This window comes from Colletotrichum jinshuiense, chromosome 2 (genome assembly GCF_051148585.1).
Source record: "Colletotrichum jinshuiense chromosome 2, complete sequence".
Taxonomy (NCBI): Eukaryota; Fungi; Ascomycota; class Sordariomycetes; order Glomerellales; family Glomerellaceae; genus Colletotrichum; species Colletotrichum jinshuiense.
This window is the reverse complement of record NC_139309.1, coordinates 4676394-4700943: the sequence shown is the minus strand read 5'-3', so window position 1 is coordinate 4700943 and position 24550 is coordinate 4676394. Positions and strand designations below refer to the sequence as shown.

Here is a 24550-nt window from a genome sequence, read left to right as displayed (position 1 = left end):
CACAACAGAGGGCCCAGGGCTCAGGGCTCAGGGCCCAGAGTACCTACGGATACATATTTGTAGTCGATAATGTGTTCGACGGCTGGAGGAGGGAGCTCGGGCCAAAAGTAATGGGTGATAGCGCGCAAGCTAGGGGGCAGCTAGATGCGTGTAGCTCTCTGCGCTATGATCTCACCTGGTCGATGATTCCCTCAATGCGTACGCGCACCCGCGCCGTAAACGAGGGCGAGGAATGCAATATTGGAAATAGGGTTTCATAGAGTCACAGCGACGACGACCGGACTGAGGGGGCGAAGGATCTGACAGCTGCGGAAGGGCACGCCGTCCGAGCATTAGAGCTGGCCGCTGGCGCAGAATGGTGTGATGAGACGACACTAACAGGAATGACGGCCCCCCCGCTCGATGCTATCTATTCCTGTTCCTGGACCGGCGGCGCGCTAAGTACACCAAGGGCAAAAAGCTGTTCAGACACTACAGACGAGAGAGGCGCACCCGGTTGGTGGGAGGGTTGGTGGAGGGAATCTGTCCCCGGGCTCATTGGCCGAGGTTTGGACGAGTAAGAGTGAGAGTGAGTGTGAGAGCAAGGGTGAGAGTAAGCCAGTTCGGCCGCATTGGTGCTGGAGGGGACGAGAAGCTATGAGAGAAGAAACAACGCGCCGAATAATTGGCAAAAAGCAAAAAAAAAATGCAATTGGCTTTGTCCGATGTGTGTCGACCCCCTTCCCTGGCCAATCCGGGGCCAATTGGTCTGGCTCGGACGATGTCTTCCCGCCTCCCCTTCAACGGCAGCTAATCTAGCTAATTGCATCGCGCGAATGCTATGGACACTACAGAATACACTGGTCATGCACATGGCTAATGGCCAATGGCGCCAGCTCTGTCATTCCTCCGGCCCCAAGCTCTGCTCTCAAGCTTGCAAGCTCCCTCAGCCTCAGACCTCACTCCCTCAGATCTCACTCACTCAGACCTCATTCACTCAGACCATAGGTACTCACTCAGACCTCACCCGCATCGGTACTTCTGACCGTCACATTTTTTGTCATTGCCTCCGTGAGCCATCACACATACACATACACATCGCATTACACATCACATACCCAACTCACCTGATGACACTTGCATTCTTTGCTTTTCCTTCAACCAACAACACCAGCTCCAACACCAGCACCACCAATTCGTCTCCTCGCCTGGTCCCTGAAGGCATCGGCTCCACTCTCACTCAATCTTGATCCCTGTAGTCGGCCTTTACTGCGCGCACATCACAGCGCCCTCCGCCCTCCAACCATCGCGTCCAAGCCCAATCAGTCCCCAATCCAACCCTCTTGACTCTCCCGGCTTTGGATGCACCCCAATTACACGCAGCGCAACCTCCCGATCTTTGACCTCCTCCCCCCCTGGTTCGGCTGCTCTTACAGCTCTCCATTGTGATTGCTTACTGCTCCTGTTCCTGTTCCTGCTCCTACCCATCCCTTCCTTACGGCCCCTGCACCTACCCTCGTCACTTTGTAGCGTCGCATGAGACTCTTTCTCTCTTCTTTCCCACTGGCGACTGACTGAAATGCGTTTCTCGCTCCGTCATCTTCGTCAACCACTCTCTTCTCTCCCACGACGTTCTCCCACCACATTCGCCGACCGCCCATCACCGCCCTCCGTCGTCGTCGTCGTCGTCGTCCCGGCTTCTGCTCGAATTCCCCCTTCCTCCTTGTCGCTTCGCTAGCCTTCAATTGGTCGATCCCCACGAACAGCCCTGTCGACCCATCCGCCCGCCAGTCTAGTCTCCAGGGTCCAAGGGGCCCCCCTCGGAGCGAGGCCTCGCTGTCCGCCGAGTCGAATCGACGACGGGAACCTCCCTGTCTCTCCCGCCCGTTTCTTGGACGACGCCGTCATTGTTGTCCTAGACGACGCCTACATCGCCCGTCGCCGCGACAGTTGGCTGCGACAACTGGCAGACGGACGGTCCGATCCAGCATCGCCTACTAGTCGTCATTCACCACTTTTGAATTCCAGATACCCAGTATTCCTTTTTGCGCCCTGCATTCCCAGCCTCTTCCGTCAGCAAGCCCGCTTTCCCATCCCTCTCCGTTGTCCCACCGTCGCGAGACATTCCAGCATCACCGCTGAGACACGCCCGCGCCGCCACGACGACGAAAAATCTGTGGCGGGGATACACCTGCGACCCTGCGACACAAACCAACAGCGCGACGCCCGGCTGACGGTCCAACGGTGTGGCCAAGGAAAGGAAGACAGACAAAAAAAAAAAAAAAAGAGAAGTCACTACTCCAAAGCTCTCCCGGTCACCCCACCCACCGTCTGCGTCTCCTACCGCTTCATGCCGACGCTCTCGACGTAACGCCGCCCTCATGTCCAGACGGCCCATCGAAGCTTGACAGCCTCACACGGAACAGAAATCAGAGCAGAAATAAGCTTCACATTTTCCGCGGCACTTCCCACCACATGCCGCTGTCAACAGTCGCGTAGCCCAACGCTGCAGAAACCAGGTCCAGCCCTGTTCTCCCGCGATAGTAGGCTCCATTATACCCTCAGAGCGCCACCCACCAGCACCACGCAAAGGGTTCGTCGCCGCCGTAATTTAATCTCCTTGCCGAGCCGTGATCCAGGGATCCTCTCCTATCTAAACAATCGTCCTGCGCCCTCGTCGAGCCCGAACCCCGGGTACGCTAGCTCGCCGCAGCTGCCATTCGCGCATCTGCACCTCTCTCAACAGGCATCATCCTCACTGTTCGCATCTAGCAACCGTTCGGCCTGGTCGCTCAGCACCTCGAATCGACCGTTGGCCTGATCTTTTGGGTCGAAGAGTCGTATCATACGACGTACCCGGAGCAACCTGCATACGCCATAATCGGGGCCTCACTTAATAAAACTGCTTGCGTAGGCTAGTCTCCTTGGTTGTTACCTCTCTCCCGACAATATGGCTGAAATGGCTCGAACACAACTGCGCGACCGCGAAAGGCCACACCCATCTCCCAGCTACCAGCGCCCGTCCTCTAGATCCAGCACGAGTACCAGTGCAACTCGAATAAACCCTCGGAGCGCAAACAGCTCGACCTCACACTTCCAGCACTCCCCGCGACCCTCCACCGCCCATACCGCTCACAAATCTCACCACGCCACCTGTGCCCAGCCCATGGGTACCCCCAGGCCTGCGTCTGCCGTGTCGAGAGACAGAGGTTCCGATTCGGGAAGGCAGAGCGCGGCATCTAGCTACCTGCAGGAGAAGCTCCAGAAGAGGAGGGAAGAAGCAGAGAGGTTGGCTGCCGTACAGTCAGCACAAGATATCAATGCTTCCATGGAGCTTCCCCCGCGCTCCCATCGAGGCTCGCCCGTGAAAGGAGAGTCGGCAGATGGGCGCTACCCAGGATTGGGCGGAGGAAGTGGCGAGACCCCGAAGAAGATGGGCATGGGCTTGAAGGAAATGGAGACGGTGGGCTTTCCCTCGCACCTTGCCACGGCCAAATGCTAATACCGGCTTACACAGACTGTTTCCACGCTGCACAAGCAGAACTTTGACCTGAAACTCGAACTTTTCCACCGCCGCGAACGACAAAACGCGCTCGAAGAGCGGATCGACGGCCTCGAGGCCGAGAAGGCGCGGATGGACGATGCGAATGAAAAGCTGCTGGACGACCTGGAGAAGCGCGACAAGGCTGTGCAGGAGGCGGTCCAGATGATCCTGTCTCTCGAGGCTCAGGTTGAGACACTGCTTAAGGAGCGAGAAATGGTCAGACAGGTTGTTGCAAGTGGCTATCTGCCGTTGGACCAGCTTGAGGCCAAACTGAGCGGCTCTATACCCCAGCTCAGGGCCGCGGACCTGGCTCAGCTCAACGGGGACACCAAGGTGCTCAACCGCATGCCGAGCTTCTTGTCGGATCGCTCCGAGAACACCGAGAACCTGCGCAAGGTGTACCTCAGCTCGCGCGGCAGCGTCCTCAGCTTACGCAGGCTCACGACAGAGGGTATTGAAGATCCCGAAGGGCGCCGTGTTATCAGCATGACGAGCCCGAGCCTGAGCGTCCTCAGCGAGAGTTCCTTCACAAGCGTGTATGGGGAGAAGGAGGACCAGGAAGGCACCGTTGTGGCCGACGAAGACGAGCCGTCTGCGATGGACGGCACCCCGCTCCGCCCCAGGTCCCGCAAACCGTCGTACGGCAGCGATCAGGTCAGATTGAAAAGGACCGGAACAACAACGTCGGCGACGTCGAGCAGACTGAGCAAATCCAACTCCATCGGCCGGGTTCCTGGTGCGGGCCAGTTCCACTCCATCAACGACATCATCGGCCACTCGTCTCCCCTCCAAAAACTGGCCAGACTCGACCATGCTTACCTGGAGAAGTCGCCAAATCATGAGTACTCCCCAACGTCTGGAAGAGGCCAATCGCCACGAGCCAAGGATGCGAAACGAGAAGCTTTGCGCAAGGTAACGCCGGACGCGCCACCCTCGCGGTCCAGCGAGCAGGGCCTGCCCCCAACGCCCGACACCATCTCCACGACGACGCTCCGCAGGTTCAAGACCTCGAATGACACCCTTTCTCACCAGCGGGGCGTGTCGGATAAGCGCAGTTACCGGTCCATTTCCGACGGCACGTCAAAGACTGACGACCCGGAGCACATGGGCGGCGCACCCGTATTCCAGCAGCCTCTGACCTCCGCTTTCGGGTGCCTCAATGCGCCTGCCAGTGCCGTGTTCTTCGACACGCGGCCGCCGCTGATTCCTCGGCCTCGCTCGGCGGGTGCAACGACGATTTCCAACCGCAGGGACCTGGAATGGGACTCGGACGCGGATTCGGTCCACTCGCTTGATTCGAGCCTCGATATCTGGCTGCAGCAGGGCAGAGATCCGAGGCACCAGGACGACAGGTGCGAATCTCCGGACCTCTTCAGCTTTCCGTCGTCGGGTGGCGGGTGGGCCACAAACGCCATGTTCGGGTCGTCCGGCGGCGCATTCGACGTTTCCAACCTCCTGCCAGGACGCAGCAATCCCGTCGAGGACCTCGCGTCAGCCCAGGAGGCTCTGTTCCCCGACGGGGTCGAGACGCTTCCGCCGCCGAACCGGAGATCGAGCCTCGGCGCCAAGACGGGGACAACTTCGTCCGCGAAGCACACACCGATCAACGGCAAACTGCGCAAGTCGCCCTCTCGCAGCGGCTCCAGGCGCAACAGCGCAGATCCGCAAATGCTTATGGCCGAGTGTGTGACCCATACACCGCCGCATCCGGAGTTGAAGCCCGAACCGCGGGCCAAGGACAGCCACTACCCGCCTTCCTCCGGCGTAGCCTCCCGCGGGCACAGATTGAACTTTTTCAGGCGGTCTATCGGCGGCAGCACGAGCCTGGCCAATATAGAGCCGTTACCTTTGGCGGTCGAACAGGTGGCCGCAGCAAACGCGGGCCCCATGGGCGTTCCGTCGTGGGTGCAACGAAGCCACCTCATTGACGACGACAGAGCCAGCGCGACCCCGCCTCCCATCATGCGCGTTCCTCGTCATAGCCGCTCACCCGATGCGGACGAGGGCGCGCCCATAGATGATCGGGCCCCTGTGACGCCAACCACACCGGTGGCTCGCTACACTCTAATGACGCCAACGGAGGTCGGAAAGTCCGCCTCGGCAGACACCACGCCCACGAGCAACAACACGGGCGGGGGCGCTCCTCTGAACAAGCGCAAGTGGCTCCCCGGTTTTGCGCGGGCGAGCAGTCTGCGGAAGCGCGCTGGCTGAAGAGGCCGGCACTCGTTATGACTACTGGCATGCTGCTGCGAGGCCTCGATGAGCAGCTTTGGCCAAAAGACCATTGCAGATGCAGTGAGGGGACAGGTCTAGAGAAGGCCTCGGTTTGTTACTGTCGACTCTGTGTAACATATTTGGACCCAGCAATGGGCATTCTGTAATGACTTTTACGTCAAACCCTCGCATCGTCGGGTATGCGGGAGGGTTTGGCGGTTACGAGCATGAGCACGGTGGCGGAAGCCATCGATGACTTGGGCGTTTTCATTCTTTTGGGTGGGAGGATTTGGGTCTCATCAGCATCCCGGTGAGGCACGTGTTACGATTAATGGCATGGGACGGCGTTGGCCGACCCCGAGCGAGGCCGGGTCACATCGAGGATAGGTCGGCAGAGGTTTGACTTTCAGGGCATAGATACATCACAATAGAACTCTCGAATATTCTTTCGACTGCGTGTGCATTGTTTTTATTATAATTGTGAGAAGTGTCTGCGTAGGCTCCGTCGTACTGATAGTCGTAGGCTCGTTATACGACTTCCTCGACGTCCCAGTCGCAGGCTGATTCCGTCCGTGGTGGGAGGGGAATAACACCACCGCCTCACCGCCTCACCCACCGCAGGTTCACCTCGCCCGGGCGGTTCATCTGCAGCGTCAGCCGCGGCTGGCTGTCCTGGATGAGGTCCCGCAGGCGCTGCTTTGCGCCCTCGGCGGACTCGCCGGGCCGCGCGACGGGCTCGACGCGGCACCGGCGGAACAGCGTCGCGAAGACGGTGACGAACTCGACCTGCGACATCTTCTGGCCGGGGCAGGCGCGGGGCCCGCCGGACCAGGCGAGGTAGGCGCCGCGCGGCGGGGTGACGAGCTGCGGGCGGGGGACGTCCCCGCCGGCGGTCGCGCCGGCGTCGGGGGCGGCCGCGGGCGTGATGGGCGCGTCGGAGGGGGGCGACGGGGCCTGGAGCCAGCGCGAGGGCTTGAACGCGGCGGCGTCCGGGCCCCATGTCGAGGGCGAGCCGTGGAGGGCGATGGTGTTGATGTGGATTGTGCACGGGGCCGGGATGGTGTAGGACGAGCCCGAGGAGGGGACGACGGCCTGCGGGGCCTCGATGGAGCGGGTTATGTGCACCAGGGGCGGGCAGACGCGGAGGGTCTCGTACTTTTGCACGTTAGTTTTGGAACAGGATCACGTTTCACCCCCAAAGATGTAGAGAAAAGGGTGTATGAAGGGGCCGGGGTGGTGGGGGACTCACCATGACGGCCAGACACCGCGTCAGCCGCGGGAAGACGGCGGCGTAGTCGGACGGCGCGCCCTCGGGCAGGGCGCCCAGCACGGCGTCGATCTCGGCCTGGATCCAGGCCTGCCACTCCGGGTGGAGGGCGAGGAGGGCGACGGCGTAGGCCATGGTGTTGGCCGTGGTGTCGAAGCCGGCGGCCGTGAAGACGAAGAGGTTGCCAGCGATCTCCTCCTCGGTGAGGAACGACTTGGCCGCGGGCTTCTTGTCGGGGTGCTGCTGCTGCTGGGCGTCGGCGGAGGAGCCCTCGCTCTTTGCCTGGTCGGAGAGGCGGACGAGCATGCTCATGATTGTGGCCGGGGCCTGGCCGGCGACGGCGGCGGGGTCCGCTTCGGCGTCGGCGGCGGCGTTGCGGCGGCGTTCCTGGTCGAGCATGTCGCGCGTCAGGCCGGGCAGCCTGTGCAGGGCGGCGCCGAGGGTCTGGGCGAGCAGGGGCATGGCGGGGAGGCGCAGCACGGCGATGGGGATGAAGGCGGAGAAGACGAGGAACTCGGTGCAGAGGGAGATGGCGTCGACGTAGGACATGGGGGCGGTGGGGTCGCGGGGCAGCGGGGAGAGGCCGAAGGGCTTGCGGCGGCCGTAGGCGACCTTTGAGAGGACGTTGATGGCGATGGCGCGGAGGCCCGCGAGGGTGTCGCGGGACCCGCCGTCGGGGGCCGCGTCGGGGGAGGAGGGGGAGGACGACGAGGACGAGAGGAGGAGGTCGGCGAGGTCGGACGCCTGCTCGCCGCTCTCCTTCCACACGTCGGCGCTGATGCGCTCGTTGAGGGCCGGGGCGACGATGCGGCGCTGGCGGGACCAGGAGTCACCGTTGACCTGGCGGGGTCAGTTTTTGTGTCCTTGTGGTACATCGTACGGTATGTATGGGAGGGGAGGGGAGGGGAGCGGCAGTCTGTGTGACTCGGAAGAGGGGGGAGAAAAGAGAGGAGCTCACGGTCAGGATGTTGGCCCCCAGAAAGCCCAGCACCTTGTTGGAGATGGGCGACTGGATGAACTCCTTGCGCCTGGTGAGGATGGTCTGGGCGACGGCCGGGTCGGCGGTGATGAACAGGTTCTGGCCGGTCGTGACGAGCATGAAGGAGGGGCCGACGCGGTCGTGGACGGCCGTCTTGTCCTGGAACTCCCAGCCGAAGATGGAGAGGTTGACGGAGGCGAAGACGGAGGCCGGGAGGAGGCGCTTGATGAGGGGCCGCAGCGGGACGCTGAAGACGACGTGGAAGAACTGGGCGAGGTCAGCGGGTTCTGTCTGGGGGTTACAAAACATGGAATTCTGTTTTGGGAAGAAGGATGAGAGCTCTCCCATGAAGGAACCAAGATGGGATTCTGTCTTGGAAGAAAAGATGAGAGCTCCCCCTCGTGAAGGAGGCGTGTTAGTAGTGTCGGGCGAGGTCTTACGTTTTCAGGGTCGAAGGGCAACACGATGAGCGGCAGGCCGGTGGCGCGGGCTGCCTTGTAGTTGTGGTAGAGCGCCCACAGATGCGAGGCGATCCACAGCACCGGCAGCAGGACGAGGCCGATGGAGAGGGGCCCCATGATGCCGTTCGAGATTACTTTCTGTGGGTGATGAGGCTGCAAAGGAGACGAAGATGGTGTTGTGAGTGTTGTGTCGACGTTATGCCAATGTTATGTCAATTACAAGTTAAAGCCCGGGAGCAGCCGAAAGGATTGACGACAAATCTGCCAACTAACACGGCAATTCCTACAAATGCCATCGAAACCACCGGCTGCCGAGCCAGCTGGGCGGCACGTCTGCCTTTTAAACTGAAAACCCGGGATGCGACGAATCCGCACCGAATCCTGCTCTTATTTCTAGGCAACGAACAACGTGCATTAGTGGCCCGTCGCGGGCGGAGCGCGGGCGGCCGGGGTGAGGGGGGGACGGGGGCATTCAGGGCTTTCTGTGGCCGGCGCGCAATTTCCAGCCTCACATCAATCGAGCAATTCGTAAGGAGAGGCATGTCATTGGTTCAGAGTCCGAAGTGCGCAGGATCCAGAGAGAGTTGGGCGTAAGACCGCTAGCCCGATTGCGACGTGTATGATGCGTCGGTTGGAGATGTAAGACGCATGTGTAAGATGTGTGTACAAGGGTCCCTCCCCTCTATGCCTCCACTGGGACAAACGGCGTATTTCTCGAGTCCTTTTCCCTTCTCTGTGCCCCTTCGGATCCGAACATGGGAGACATGCTTTCTCCTAATGCGTCCATGGGCGCGGCCGCTCACCACATGGTGCGCCCGTTGACGCAACGCAGCTGCATCGCGTCCCCCCGTCTCTGCCTCCCGCCTTATCACTCCGTCAGCACCCGCTGCACCCACTCGAGCTTGGCCGCGATGGCCCGGCGCCCCAGCCACGAGTCCGGCGCCATCTCGTCGAACCCGTGGAACCCGCCCGCCCACACGTGCAGGTCCGCCGAGACCCCGGCCGCCCAAAGCCGCGACGCGTACTCCACCGCCTCGTCGCGGCAGAACTCGGCGGACCCCGCCTCGATGTACGCGGGCGGCAGCCCCGCCAGCGTCTCGGCCCGCGCCGGCGCCCAGTAGGGGCTCACCGTGTCGTCGCCGGCCCCGGCCCGCCCGCCCAGCGCGATGCCCCACGCCGCCGCGTTCTTGGTCCGGTCCCACGGCTCCACGCCGCCGTCGAACTGCGCGCAGCTGACCGAGCCGCAGCGGTCGTCGAGCATCGGGCACGGCAGCATCTGCGCGCGCACCGGCGGCTCGAGCCCCGCGTCGCGCGCCCGCAGCGCCAGCCCCGCCGCCAGCCCGCTGCCCGCCGACTGCCCGGCCACCAGGATGCGCGCGGCGTCGACGCCCAGCGCGCCCGCCGCCGCCCGCACCCACCGCAGCGCCGCGAAGCAGTCGTCCGACGCCGCCGGCTGCGGGTGCTCCGGCGCGCGCCGGTACTCGACGCTCACGAGCACCGCGCCCGCCGCCACCGCCCAGTCCAGCGGCTGCGAGAGGCCGATGAAGCGGTGCAGGAAGACGAGGCCGCCGCCGTGCGTGTACAGGATGCACGGCCGGCGCGCGGTCCCCGCTGCCAGGGGCGTGTTGGGCGTGAAGACGGAGAGCGCGACGGGCGGGTCCGACGGGCCGAGGCCCGGGGCCGTGTGCTCGGCGTGCGTGAGGGGCCGGTCGCCTATGGCTTCGGCGGCGGCGGCGTGCGGGGCCTCCAGGGCGCGGTCGGTGCGGGCGTGGTGCCTGACGACGAACTCTGGGGTGATGGGGCCGAAGGGCTCGAAGGAGGCCTGGACGGGCGCAAGCTCCGGGTCGTAGGGGGGGCGGGGGAGTAGCATGGTGGAGAGTGTACGGGTTGCAGGGGCACAGGCACAGGATAGGGTGAGGTAAGGAGAGAGCGTGGTGAGGAGGGAGTGTGTAAGTGAGCCGGGACCCTGCGTACGGATTGGTCCAGGGGAGGAGGGGAGGAGAGACGACGGCTCGGTTTATGTGAGAGACCAGGAACCGCAGCTGTCGAGGTGGACGACGGGGACGTCCCTGAATCCCCGACGACGAGGCATCGGCTGCGTCTTGGCGGCGTTCGGGACGAATGCTGCCTCTGCCTATCCTCGCGATAGGCGACTTGGAGCTGCCGGCGATGGTGACAGTGGTCGAGGTCGGTCTATGCAAGCAAGTGACACGTACGTGACAAAGTGACATGGGACGTGAATCCATCGCGCTCGTCCGAGCTGGACAGCAGCAGGGGACTTCCACGGTCCCAGGATCCCTCTGAACAGACCCCTCGGGGGGCGTATTCCCATGAATGTACTCACCGTAGACGGCACCGTGTTCCATCGGGCCCCGTCCTGATGCAGTCCATCCCGGTCCGACCTAGCGCGGCGGAGGCGGAGTGGAGCTGGGGGAGGGGAGGGGGGCGTGTGGTGTGCGATGCGGACTCGACCCCGGCACGCCACCGTATCTAGGCTTGCGAGTTTGTACGGTGCCGCTTATGGCGAGGGACGGGGATAAGCAGATGGCGGGCGGGCTTGCGCTGCTTGTTCGGGCGACAAGCGCCGAGGACAAAGACTTTGACGCGGCTGAACGCCCTCACAATTTGGTGTTCTATCGTGTTGGAGAGGATACATAGAAAGTATTTTGACGACTGCTTCTGATAAAGGGTTTGGCAGACCGCAGTCAACAAAAGTTGAGCAAACGATTCATTCGGTTTACTTCACGTTGAACACCATCAAAATCCCTCGCATCACCTTCAACTGCGGGGTTTTTCTTCTTCTATCTGTTTCGTCCTGCACATTTTCTTCCGAAACTTTGCCTATCACTGCCAACCATGTCCCTCCCCCCCATCCCCCGGCTCGACCCCGCCGCCTTCCGCTGGCACCCGTCGCCGGACGACCCCCGTGCCGTGCGGCGCCTCGGGCTCGGCACCGAAGCGTGGGTCGGCCTTCGCGGCCCCAACTCCCGCGGCCAATACGACAACTACCTCAGCACCGTCCTCCGCGTCGAGGCTGCCGGCCTCTCGCTAGCCGGCTTCGCGCGCCATCTCGCCGATGCGCTGCTCCACGTCCGTTTCCACCACCCCGAGGTCGCCTGCACCACCGCCTGGGCCTCCGAGTACGGCCCCCCGCACATCACCTACACCCCTCCGGCGTCCGACGCCGAGGCCCTGCAATGGGCCCGGGCCGCCGTCACCGCGCGGCCCACGTCCCAGACCGGGCTGCAGGTCGCGGCCGAGATCGGCAAGCAGCGCCAGATCGACCCGCCCAAGTCCCTCCCGCCCGTGACGCTCGTCGTCGTCGCCGACGTGCGCGACGAGGATGCGCCGCTGGCGGCCGGCGCCCGCGTCGACGTGCTCGGCGTCTTCAACCACATCCACTGGGACAGCATCAGCGCGCGCGTCTTCGTCGGGGACCTGCTGCGCCGCCTCGGGGAGCAGCTGGGCGCCGGCGAGGGCGGGCCGGCGTCGTCACAGTACGCGTGGGGCAGCGAGGTTGAGAACCTCAACGTGCCCGTCCTCGACGCCTGCACGGTCGACGTCGGCGCCCTGGGCGAGGACTACGAGAAGACGCGGGACGAGTTCATCGCCGCCCTGCTCAAGAGCGGAGTGAGTCTCTTCCTTCCTTTCCTTAGCACAACATCCCCCCCTCCGCTGCATGAGCCCAACTGACACTGCAATAGTCCAGCTGGGGCCTCCCCGTCGGCTCCGGCACCGGCGCCCCGCGCACGATATGGCGCGCATTCACCGCCGAGCAGAGCGCCGCCATCAAGGCCGCCATCAAGACGCGCCTCGGCCGCAGCTTCACCGTCACCCACCTCGGCCACGCCGCCATGGTCCTCGCCCTGCTCCGCGCCCGGCCCCTGCCGGCCGACGCCCCGGAGTCCGTCGCTCTCGCCTCCCCGCTGCCCGTCAACGGCCGGCGCTACCTCCGCGGCGACGCGGCGCGGCGATACGGCTCGTGCCAGGCCGGCGCCTCGGTCGAGTTCGCGCCGCTGCGCGAGTGGGCCGTGGACGGGGGCGACGCCGAGGCCGTCCGGGCCGCGCTGGGGGCGCTGGCCGCGCGCGTCAAGGACGGCTACGAGTATTGGCTGCGCAACGAGTTCCAGCTCGCCGTCGACCAGGCCAAGGGAAACTTCCTCTCGAGCGTGCTCGGATCGTGAGCACCCCCTTTCGTGTCAATGTTTGGTGATTGGGTGCATCGGCTGACACATTTGTTTAACTAGTGCGCCGCCGTCGTTTCCTGCCACCAGCTTCCCGGTTCGTATTTCCCCTCCGAGTTTCCTCGTCACCATGGCATGTTGACTGACACCCGGGTTCCCTAATAGGTCTTTGCAAGCGACGGCATCGTGGACAAGTACGTCCCCGGCGAGGTGCTCGGCGCCGGCGGCGAGAAGCTGCTGGCCGTCGAGAGCTGCCTTTTCCACCTCGACACCTATCTTTCCGACGTGTAAGTCTTGTTGCCTCATGCGCCCAACTATTCCTCACCCTTCTGTGCTACGCTTGTTGCCTGCGACCTGCTGACCAGTACCCTTCTCGCGTAGGCTCATCCGCATGGACAGCTGGAAGGGCGCCACGGGGCTTTCCATCTGCTTCAACGACGGCCGTCTGGACGAGACGCTCGCGGAGGAGTTTCTCGGTTTCGTGGCGGAGTTTATGCTGAAGTTTGCAGAGCAGTGATTGGACTTAATCCGGGGTGGATTCTGTCAATGGAGTGGATGGCGTTGGTCGACATGAGCCATGAGATGCCATCGCCAAGAGTATATAGAACAGACATGAACATACAATAAAAGTAAAAGTTTGGTTCACCGGAAATACCCACGACAATTTAATTCCTATATTGGGGATGATGTCTGACAGAGACAGTCTATAAATTCGCGAATTGACTAAAACCGTTCAAAATTTGGGTAAGCGGAAGACTGAAAGTTAGCTCGAGATGTTTGCTGAACATGGCATTCCGAAATGGCACATATGATTCAATCGTATAATGCAACATTCTCACAGATAACCTTTCGGCTCTTCACATGGTGATATCAGTACTTCGTGTAAAGAATGCGAGTCAAGTATAACATAAAATCAATTACCAGTTCTATCGCAAAATTCTAAAAAAGAAAGACCCATACTGAAATATTGACAAAAGAAATATGTACACCCGTCAAATAACACCAAAACCTCACGCGCTCAAACCATCTACTCATTTCGCCGCGCCCTCCACAATCTTCTCGACAACCGCTTCCAGCTCCCGGATGAGCTCCTTCAGCCTCTCCAAACTGTAGTTGACCGTGTTGGCGCTGTACCACAGGTTCCACGTCTCCGTCTCCGGGTCCGGCCGCGCGATGAGCCACACCTCCTCCGAGTGCTCCCACACCTTATCCGGCCCGAACCAGCCGAGCTCCTGGCAGCACTCGCCGTCGCCCATCAGGTCGACCGTGAACGGCTCCGGGTTCTGGAACTGCACAATGTACGTGGACCGGCGCTCCTCGGGCCGCCACGTCGCCTCGGGCGTGCAGGCCGCGAACAGCGGCGCCGCCGTGCTCGTCTCGAAGCCCAGCACGTCGAGCTGCGCGCGCCGCGTCGCCTCGAGCGTGCCCCGGAACGTCCTGCCGGCGTCGAGCCGCACGCGTAGGGGTACCATGTTGACGGTGGGGCCGACGACGTTGGCGAGCGCCGGCGGCAGCGCGGAGCGGCCCGACACCGTCATCGTCGTCACCACGTCGTCCGTGTCGCGCAGCTGCGCGAGCGCCTGCACGCACGCCGCGACGTACAGGTTCGCCGCCGTGAAGCCCTCGGCCGCGGGCGGCGCCCGGATGGCCCGCTTGATGGACACAATCTCGGCCGGCTGCCCCGTGGGCGGCAGCGCGAGGGGCTTGGAGCCCCGCAGCACCTCGCGCCAGTGCGCCAGCATCCTGTCCTCGGCCTCGCGCACGCAGCTCACGAAGCCCGAGAAGCGCGCCATGGGCGCCAGCGCCTTGCCCTGCAGGCTGGCGGCGAAGCAGTCGAGGATGGGCGTCAGGCTGGTGCGGTCGAAGTGGGCGTGGGACAGCCGCAGGCCCCAGCGCGTCGACTGGCCCGCGCCGTGCAGCACGTAGAACCGCGTGTAGAGGGACCCCGGGACCATGGCGGGCTGCAGCGCGGCGTGGAAGACGTCCGTGGCGAAGCTCTCCATGTCCTGCGCGTCGCCGATCCGGTGTCGCTCGACCGGCGCCGCCGAGTTCCGCGGGATCACCTGCAACATCCTCTCGCCGGGCGTCACGAAGACCGCGGCCAGGATGCTGAGGTGGTCCCAGACCTTTTGGCAGCACTCCTCAATGGTCTCGAGGGAGACGCGCTCGGGGACGTCCACGTGGACCATGAAGCAACCCTGCGCCGGGTCGTGCATGGCCGCGTCGGCGCACATGGCCTGGGTGGCCGTGGTCGGCATGACGTCCTGGATGTCCTCGATCGGGAACTCGACGGCCGGCGCAATCGTCTCTTTGATGAAGACGCCGAGCTCCTGCCCCGCCAGGTCATCCTCGGAGAGCAGGGTGAACGGCTGCGGCTCCGAGTAGGCCGACTCCTTCTTCTGCACCGTCTTGACCCGCTTGGCCATGTCGCTGAGGCGCGGGCTCTGGAAGATGTCGGCCACGGTCAGGCGCATGTCGTGCTCGTGGGCCAGGGCCACCATGCGCATGGCCTGGATGGAGTCGCCGCCGATGACGAAGAAGTTGCTCTCCGCGCTGATCTTTGAGATTTCTGTCTGGCTGAGCACCCGCGCCCAGAGCTCCCGGAGCTGCAGCTCCTCCGGGGTGGACGGCTCCCTCGAGGTGATGCCCGAATGCGCCTCGTGCAGGGCGACCAGCTCGTCCCGCGTCATTGCCGCTCCCATCTCGCGCAGGCGCTTGCGGTCCGTCTTGCCCGTCATCGTGAGCGGGATTTGCTCGAGCGGGATGTAAGCCGTGGGCACGAGATGCGCGGGAAGCGCGGTGGCCAACTCCTTGCCGGGCTCTCCAACCACCAGGGAGGCGAGGATCTCATCCAGGGACACCTCGCCCGGGGAGGAGAGGGCGACGTAGGCCACGAGGATGGGCTCCTGGCCCTCCGGCTTGATGACCTCGGCGACGAGGGTGACGTTCTCGTGCCGGGAGACCATGACGCGGTGGAGGTGGTGCTCAATGTCTTCCAGCTCGACTCTCTGGCCACGGATCTTGACCTGGGTGTCTTTGCGTCCGACGAACACAAGAGGTCCGTCGTCGAGCTGGCGCACGAGGTCGCCAGTTCTGTAGAGACGGCCCTGGCGGCCTGGTACGCCGCCTCCTCCCCTCAGCAGCCACGCCGGGTCATGGACGAAAGCGGCCGCTGTCTTCTCCTTCTCGTTCAGGTACCCGGCGCCGACGATGGGGCCCTCGAGCCAGAGCTCTCCCGTGATCCCTGGCGGCATCAGGCGGCCGGTCTCCGGGTCCACGACCCAGGTGAGAGAGCCCAGTCCGCTACCGATGCCGACGTTCGGCTTGTCGCCGGCCTCCCCGCGCAGGGCGGTCGAGATGGGGGTGCACTCGGCGGGGCCGTAGGCCTGCTTGATGACGCCCGGTGTCCAGATCTCGACGTCTTCCTTGCGGATCGGCTCGCCCAAGGAAATGAGGTTGTTCACGGCCGGGAGCGTCGCCGGGTTGAGGAGGCGGTGGGTCGTGGCGTTGAGGTTGAGCATGTTGGCCCCCATGTGGTTGATCGAGGCGGCCAGGTCGTTTCTCCGGTCCTCGTCGAGAGGAATGCAGACGCACCCGCCGGCCTCGAGGGTGTGCAGCATGTTGAACCAAGCGCCGTCGAAGGAGTAGGACGCGAAGTCGTACACGCGGGAGGTGGTCTGGTAACCGAAGAAGTCGCCCTGGTAGTGCAGCGCACTCGCGTAGTTGGAGTGGGTGACTTGCGCTCCCTTGGGCAGGCCGGTGCTGCCGGAAGTGAAGACGAGGTACAGCAGGCTAGACGTCGGCACTGCGGGAAGAGGCGCCGGGACATCAGTAGCCTCAAGCTCAGTGATAGTCTGTCTGTCCAAAACTACCACCTTCAGTTCCTCGGACGTGCAGAGTCGGGATGGTTCGTCCCTGCGCAGGGCCGAGGCGATCATGACGCTAGGTGCGACCTGCTGCACGATCGTCTGCAAGCGCTGCTCTGGCTGTCCACCGTCCAGTAGGACGGAGCATCCGCCGGCCTTCATGACGCCCATGACGGCCACGGGAGTCCACATGGACTTCTCGAAGCAGAGGGGCACGATCATGTTCGGGCCGACCCCGAGCTGGATAAGACGGCGAGCCAGCGTCGATGACAGGGCATCCAGCTGCGCATATGTCAAGTCGCCGTCCCATGCATGAATAGCGTCTGCCTCGGGCTGTTGCTGGGCGCGCTCGATTATCATGTCGTGCACGCAGCGGTCCATTGTCGGGGGGACTTGAGCGTTCCAGCGCCAGATGTCGCTCATATCTTGGGGGGAGGCCACCTCTAGATCAGAGACCTTCGAGGCAAGCTTCTCCGCGTCGCTCAACTGCTTCAAGATGTGTTCAAACTGTCCCAGAATCCTGGAAACCCGCTCCTCCTTGATCACCGACGAGTCGAACACGGCGTAGATGTGCACACCATCGGCCTCGAGGTAGCAGTAGAGCGTGAGAGCGTAGGACTTGGTCTCGTGGACGAAGCCGGAGACGTGAGACATGAGGCCGTTCTGCCTCAGCGACAGGTTTTGGCCGGCGGGCTGGATCAGGAGGAGCGTCTGCGCCTGGCATGCATCGCGGGCAGCGCCCGACACGCGCTTGATGTTCTGAACGCCAAACTGCTCAAAGGGAAGCATGTCCACCATCTGCTGCTGTATCGATTGCAGCATATCCTGCACGCTCTGATCGTTTTGCAGCATCACTCGTACGGGCAGCGGGGCGATGGTGGGCGCCGTCATGCGCTCTACGCCGGCGACGTCGGCCTGTCGGCCCGTCAAGGTCGCGCCAAAGACGATGTCCTTGGACCCGGAGATCTGGGATTGCAGGATAGCCCAGGCTGTTCGGACAGCCGTGGCGGGCGTGGTGTTGCTGCGAGGCCAGGCGAGGTTCACGAGACGGTCCGCGACGGTGTCGGCAAGGGGCACCTTTGAGGGGTCGGGGAGCGCGGGGAAAGAAACGGCGCCGTCGCCGCCATCGAACTGAACTCGCCAAAAGTCCTCAGCGGCTGTCTTGTCCTGCTGGAGAACGTGCTTGACGAAGCCCTGGAAAGGGGCAAAGACTGGCGACTGGCCGTTGTTGTACACCTGCTCGATCGCGTCCAGGACGAGGGGCGCTGACCAGCCGTCATAGAGCGCGTGATGGATTGTCCACACGAAGTACGTCGCCGACTCCCGGGCGCTTTCGGCCAGAGCAAAGAAGGACAATGCTGATCCGAGAACCTGGCCCGGTTTCTGGCTCTCGAGAGAAGAGGCAGAGTCCATGTCCAAGACGGGACCCCACTGGAAAGATTCGTTGACAACGACCTGGACAAGTCCCTCATCAGGGAGACTCACGACTCGCGTGCGCAGGGTCGGTGCCTTGGCTACTACCTCCTCGCATGCTCGCTTGAAGCGATCCAGATCAGTCGAGGCGGGAAGGCGGTACACGCTGCGCGCAACGTAGTCTCCCTCACGCTGAGCAGTCATGGCCAGCAGGCCCTCCTGCAAAGGCGTACACGGGAAGATGTCTTCGATCTGGCTCGGCTCGACATCGGCAAGCTTGGCAGCATACTGAAGCGCCGTATCGCGATCCGTCTCCGGGTTGAGAAGCGACAGTGGGGGGATGGGTTCGCCTTCTGACGGAATCTTGGCACGAGGCTTGAGCGAGCCGGCCTGGTCTCTCAACTTGGTGCTTTGGAAAATCTGCTGGACCGTCAAGTCCAGACCTTGGGCGCGGGCGAGACCGACGAGGCGAATGGCCTCGAGAGAGCTGCCGCCAATGTGGAAGAAGCTGTCATCGAGACCTAGCTGGCCAGGCTCCCGGCCAAGGACGGTGGCCCAAAGCTCTCTTAGTTTGGATTCCGTTTCCGTTAGAGATTCTTGGCTGGTAGACGGAAGTGAAGGGGAAGGGCCCAGAAGAGTCAACACGTCCAGGGGGAGGTCAGCGGCCAACTCTTGCAGGCGCCGCACGTCGGTCTTCCAAGATGCGTTTGTTGGCATTTGTGACACCGGGATGAATTGCGACGGGACCATGTAAGAGGGCAGAGCCTCCGAGAGTAGTTCATGCGCGGCCTTGACGCTGGCTTGCCATTCCTCCTTTCCCAAGAGGTGGGATGCGACAATGTCATCTTCTTTGGTCTGAGTGATGCCGGCACCGTCGCTCAGTTGGACAAAGGCTGCGAGACTCTTGGCAGTGCCGAGAGCATGGGGGGCAATGACAGCCGGGAGGACCGCCACGGCCTTGGGAAAAGCCTCCTTGAGGTGGTGCTGCACCTCGCCGAGTTCGAGACGCTGACCGCGCAACTTGATCTGCGAGTCCTTTCGGCCGATGAAGCGCACCACGCCGTCGGAATCGTACTGGACCAGGTCGCCCGTCTTGTAGAATCGCCGCGGCTCGCCCTGGCTGTTGTTTTTGTTGCTGCACCAGTCGGGGGCACCGACAAAGAACTGCTCCGTCAGCTCAGGGTTGGCTAGGTATCCTCGGCCGACGTTGGGACCCTCGACCAGGAGTTCGCCCACGGAGCCGATGGGCAAAATGACGTGGCGGCTGTTGGGGTCTACGATCCATAGCCGTGTACCGAAACCTCTGCCGATGACACCGGCATCGGCCCCCTTCACGTAAACATGGCTCGCTGAGGTCACGGAGCACTCCGCAGGACCATAGCTGATGATGGTTTGAGCATGGTCCTCCCAGCGGGCCAGAAGGTCCTTGGAGGCGACCTCACCACCCAGGATGATGGTCTTGAGGCTTGGCATGTCGGCCGGGGTGAGCAGGCCGGCCAGGGATGGGGTGATCTTGGCCGACTCGACCTGGAACCGCGCCACAAACCCGGCAAGGTCGTCCATGCGCTCTTCCTCGGACGGGACGCAGATGGTTCCGCCGTGGAATAGGGTGCAGAAGATGTCCGAGTTGGCCATGTCAAATGTGTAGGCAGCGAACTGCAGCACGCGAAGCCCCTTTCGAATCCCAAAGGCCCGGCCGTGCTCATGGGCGGTGGCACACATGTGCCTATGCTCTAGGACGATGCCTTTGGGGGTACCCGTGCTACCCGAGGTGAAAACGACGATGCAGGCATTGCTTGGGCTGACTTGCTTGCTCTCGGTAGAAGGAAGTGGCTGGCTATCGGTTTCTTTGGGTAATGTGAGGAGGTGCTCCTCCGAGATGGGCACCACATTCTGCACCAGTCCCTCGAAACGACTGACGGAATCAGGAGATGTCAAAACCGTTGTTGCCTGGGTCTGTTGCAGAATCTGCTGGATTCGTGCGTCGGGGTACTTCGGGTCGAGTGCAGTATAAGCACCCCCAGCTCGGAGAATGGCGAGCATGGCAACAATGGCGAATGCCGACTTGGGGAAGCAAACTGGCACAATGACTTCCGGCCCTACACCGCACTCTTGGGAGAGGTATCTGGCGAGGCGCGCAGTTGTAGCTTCCAATTCTCCATAAGTGAAAGTCTGGTGAGAAGATAAGATGGCTGGGGAGTCGGGTTGCGAGGCAGCTTGTTTCTCGAAATGCCAATGGAGGCACTCATCGTAGGAGGAGTGCTCTGTGCCATTCCAGGACAAGATTGTGTCAAAATCCTCAGCACTAATCGCCGCCTTCGCTGTCGTCTCAATGGCTTTTGTGGATAAAGCTGGCGTGGCCTGAAGGTCTTGGTCGTCTGGCAACGCCCAAGGGCGTGTCAAGACGGGTTCCGTTTCTACGCCCATGGTGATGGCTGAGTGTATCTGAACTGCAAATTATTGACAGAAAAGAACGAGTAAAGGAGCGGGAGGTCAAAGGACAGACCCGGGTGGTGGTGTTGTTGTTGAGAAGAGAAGATAGTTTGTGATGAATTCAAGTTCTTTCCTGATGGCAATCTGTGTCTACTATGTATCCCAAGCTCAACCTTCGCCGCGCAGGGGAACGCGGTATCTGGTAGTCGAGACTCCCTCAACATTGCCTATCGCAACCCAATGTCTGTCACGCAGCTTGTTTACCCCCTCTCGCATGTCGGCATGCTCCCGATCTTCGCCCGGCGAAGCGATAATCTTCCAGTGTATGAGCTTCCGAGGCTTGACTAGTCGTCGATACAGAATTCGGCTACAGAAAACAAGATCAACACCGGGGGGTGGCAGTCCAAGGCTCACGGCTGGCGTGGCTCAATCACCCGCACTGTATACGTCCGCGGAAAAGATGCCGGCTTGAAGGGAGCTGATGCCGGCATCACGCAACAAGTCTAGAACCTGTAACCCTGCCACCTGCAACTAGGATTCCGGCCAGCAGAATAGATAGGAGACCTGAAGGACCCTTCGGAAAATTTGCCACCTGCAGTCCATGTAGGTTCTAGATCTATGGGGACAGGGATTTTATGCAGCTTACGATCACACCACTGAGGTGCAGCCATGCAGGGTGTTACACCCCCAGACCCCTGGTCCCTGGTCCCTGGTCCCTGATCCCTTGCCGCCCGGGCGTGGAAGCCGTTGAACGGAATAATCCTTGTCCCGTCGAGCGGGCCGCGAAACTTGTGTCGCAGGATCAGGAAAGCATGGGTTTGCTGAGGCTCCGAAGTGGCTGATATCTTGTGCTATCACGACATCAGAGGTAACGAGCCATTGCGGGGGAACGCGAGATGTGACCTTGACCAAGGCTTACAAGGGGTGTAAGATTCTGTGGTGGAACTGCGCAGCTCCGAGCGGGGATCCGAAGCAAAAGTTCCATCGCGCATCAAGTGCATCTGTACAGCTTCAGGTTCGTGCCGTGAAGTGGCGATAGTAGCGAACTCGCTCGGCTGTCTCTTGTCAAGCAAGCTGCGGTTGTGTAGAATAATCACTCAAGTAATCTCGCTCTTCCAGCAATGTCATTGCGCGATGCCCCAATGCCCAACTCGAACACAATTATCTTTTTACTTCAATCTCCATCTTCACCTTCTTTGGGCTATCTGTCCTTGTAGATCATATCCTTGTACGTTTGACATCAAATCGACATTATGATTGAAGACGCGCTGCTTGCTGCCCTGCAGCGATTCTCCTCGCCCGAGGGCCTTGGTGTCATTATTGCACTGGCCTTGAGTGCAATCCTTGGAAGACTCACCATTTTCGCACGCAAGGACAACAATGGCATATCCAGCCTTCCTCTTGTCAACGGAAAGAAACGGTGGCAGTTGACGGCCAAGGAGCAGCGAAAGAAGTTTTGCGACCACGCCAAGGAGATTCTTGATGATGCCCTTGTCAAAGTAAGCCGTCTATCTGTCTCTGTGCTCAACGCAGATGTGGAGTCATACAGTACAACTTACACTCTTTGCTAGGTCGGCGACAAGTTCCGTGTGCAGACTGAGAATGGCATTGAGCTTCTCCTCTCCGCAGACTACGCCACTGCAATCAAGGACGACGAGGCGCTTGACTTTGGCAAGCACGTAGAGGAGGTGAGTGATAGTGACCCCTACGGCTGTTCTGATGCAAGGCTAAAACTTGATGTAGGACATGCACACCAATCTTGATGGCTTTGCTCCTTTCCGCCAAGGACAGACTCGTGACAGAATCTTTCATGACGCCGTCAAGATCAACCTCATCCAAGATATTGTGAGGCTCAATATCCCCCTCTCTGAGGAGGCAAGCCATGCGCTCCAGAAGCACTTTACGGATGAACCAGGTTTGTTGATTCGATATGTGTGCAATCAGGGTGAAAAAAGTGCTAACGTCGATCGACAGAATGGCACGAGGTTCCGCTCAAGATTCTCGCTTTCAAGATCGTCTCCCAGCTGTCTTCCCGAGTCTTCCTCGGCGAGGAGCTCTGCCGCAATGATGACTGGCTCCAGGTCACGGTCGACTACACCAGGGACTCAATGCAGGCCGCGCAGGACCTCCGCCTGTGGCCCAAGTTCCTGCGCCCCCTCGTTTACTGGTATCTTCCCCGCTGCCGGGCCATTAGGCAAGAACTCAAGACGTCGTTCAACATCGTTGACCCGGTCCTCCAAAACCGCCGTCGCGAAAAGGAGGAGCGCGTGAAGCAGGGCCTTGAGCCCGTTCGTCACCTCGACGCGATGCAGTGGATGGAGGACGCTGCCAACGGCCGTCCCTATGACCCCACCGTTGCCCAGATTATGATGGCCATCGCCGCCAACTTTTCCGGATCGGACTCCCTGAGCACGCTCATGATTTTCCTTTGCCAAGACCCCCAGCTCGTCGAGGACATGCGCAAGGAGGTCATTACCGTCTTGTCCGACAACAAGTGGAGCAAGTCTACTCTCTACAAGCTGCGTCTCATGGACAGCGTGCTCAAGGAGAGTCAGCGCATGAAGCCGGCGGCCGTCGGTAAGAGAACCCATCCATCCGCATTTCTGACTATTCAAGGATTAAGACGCTAACACGCTCCCTCTCAGCTGTCATGCGCCGCATCGCGCTAAAGGACACAAAGTTGCAAGACGGTACCAAGATCCCCAAGGGCACTAAGCTCATGGTATCCACCTCGAAGTCTTGGGACGCGGAGAAGTACCCCAACCCGGAGAAGTTTGACGGCTACCGCTTCCTGCGCATGCGCGAGGAGCAAGGGCTGGAGACGGCACAGTTCGTGTCGACGACACCCGATGCCCTGGGCTTCGGCATGGGCAAGCACGCGTGCCCGGGCCGTTTCTTCGCCGCCAACGAGCTCAAGATCGCCCTCAGCCACATTCTCCTGAAGTACGATTTCAAGCTTGCGCCGGGCGCCCCCACGGAACCTACGTTCCAGGCTCTCTACTGGTCGGCCAATGACAATGCGCGAATCATGATTCGTCGCCGCAAGGAGGAGATTGAGTTGTAGATGGTTTATACGCTGCGCTCGGTGTGGCTGGCTCTACATTTAGTTTTTATCCCACGATTCATACTTGATGAGATGGTGACTCCGGACAAATATTAGTCATTTTAGACAGGATAATAAAATGGCTTCAGAAATTCAGAATGATTTGTCACATGGAAGTAATTGTACACACTTTGATCCAATGTTGTATGCAACTTGATCGCAATTGGCGAAATTGAGAGCAGTGATTAGCTTTCACAGAAGATTCACTGTTGGTATGCTTCTATTTTATTTCACTGGATTTATTGGTGCTGACCTTTTTTTTTTTTTTTTTCGCGGCTCTTCTTCACCTTGATTTGGCCAAAATATCACGACATCGGAGGGATCTATGTTTGAAGACTCAATTGCGAGTGTTTGTAAATATTCGAGCCTCTCATTTCAATTCCCAGAATAATGGGTAGGGAGATAGGCAATCGGTCATTCAGACGACAATCTACTATCTTACGTGAAAGTCCGAAGAAAAGGCGACACCTCAAAAAAGCGAGATACCATATTACGGCACAGTCGTAGCCGATGGGATAGGCGCGCAGTGACAAAAGCCGAGATTGCTCTTTCAACTCACAAACGGCCTGCGACGAAGGGCCCTTCGGCAAACATTGTTACACTACGTCGGCTAACGCCATGCGCGTTGTGCCGCTCGTACCGATACGGCCAATGAGTGTTGTTGGAATGGTAATAGGCTACCTACTCCCGTCGAACTTGATCCTCCTGATAAGGTACCCGAAGGTCTAGATTCCTTTCTTCGGGGGTCCGATCCCCCATACCCCTCAAAGCAACTTATTCGGGGACGGACCCTGAAGCCTCGCACTCATTTCCTGAGTGTCCAGAACCCCAGACTCCCAGCGGGCCCATGCGGAAAGGACCCTGAACATCAGGGTCCAGCCACGTCTGTGAATAGGGTCTTACATAGGCGGAGACGCGCGGTTCACGCCCCTACTTGTCACTACACAGTAAAACACTGACAGGTAGGGTGAGAGGAGAGTAGCGCCCGTAAATGTCCTGCCGCATTGGAATAACCCTGTACATCCACTTGTGGAGGGTCAATATAGTACTTTGTACCAGGGGGGGGGGGGGGGGGGGGTTGGCACACATATAGACACACCCACCCTG

The 24550-nt window shown here is 61.0% G+C and overlaps 6 protein-coding genes across 6 annotated transcripts; 3 read left to right on the top strand and 3 right to left on the bottom strand.

The window, feature by feature from the left end:
- Positions 1-2929: 2929 nt before the first annotated feature.
- Positions 2930-5734, top strand: EsH8_II_001228 (uncharacterized protein; the record flags this gene model as incomplete). Its single annotated transcript, XM_083264526.1, has 2 exons — positions 2930-3442; positions 3497-5734. The coding sequence occupies 2 exons, from the start codon at positions 2930-2932 to the stop codon at positions 5732-5734; spliced, it is 2751 nt and encodes a 916-aa protein (XP_083121848.1).
- Positions 5735-6337: 603 nt separating this feature from the next.
- EsH8_II_001227 (cytochrome P450) lies at positions 6338-8561 on the bottom strand (the record flags this gene model as incomplete). Its single annotated transcript, XM_083264525.1, has 4 exons — positions 6338-6892; positions 6987-7844; positions 7963-8250; positions 8424-8561. The coding sequence occupies 4 exons, from the start codon at positions 8559-8561 to the stop codon at positions 6338-6340; spliced, it is 1839 nt and encodes a 612-aa protein (XP_083121847.1).
- A 751-nt stretch (positions 8562-9312) lies between these two features.
- Positions 9313-10314, bottom strand: EsH8_II_001226 (alpha/beta hydrolase; the record flags this gene model as incomplete). The annotated part of the gene is made up of 1 exon (XM_083264524.1): positions 9313-10314. One exon carries the CDS (start codon positions 10312-10314, stop codon positions 9313-9315), a length of 1002 nt encoding a protein of 333 aa, XP_083121846.1.
- A 986-nt stretch (positions 10315-11300) lies between these two features.
- EsH8_II_001225 (uncharacterized protein) lies at positions 11301-13145 on the top strand (the record flags this gene model as incomplete). Its single annotated transcript, XM_083264523.1, has 5 exons — positions 11301-12074; positions 12149-12624; positions 12692-12725; positions 12794-12915; positions 13010-13145. 5 exons carry the CDS (start codon positions 11301-11303, stop codon positions 13143-13145), a joined length of 1542 nt encoding a protein of 513 aa, XP_083121845.1.
- A 514-nt stretch (positions 13146-13659) lies between these two features.
- On the bottom strand, positions 13660-20334 carry EsH8_II_001224 (uncharacterized protein; the record flags this gene model as incomplete). The annotated part of the gene is made up of 1 exon (XM_083264522.1): positions 13660-20334. The coding sequence occupies one exon, from the start codon at positions 20332-20334 to the stop codon at positions 13660-13662; it is 6675 nt and encodes a 2224-aa protein (XP_083121844.1).
- A 1259-nt stretch (positions 20335-21593) lies between these two features.
- EsH8_II_001223 (cytochrome P450) lies at positions 21594-23404 on the top strand (the record flags this gene model as incomplete). The annotated part of the gene is made up of 5 exons (XM_083264521.1): positions 21594-21839; positions 21912-22028; positions 22084-22255; positions 22315-22917; positions 22986-23404. 5 exons carry the CDS (start codon positions 21594-21596, stop codon positions 23402-23404), a joined length of 1557 nt encoding a protein of 518 aa, XP_083121843.1.
- Between the last annotated feature and the right edge of the window lie 1146 nt (positions 23405-24550).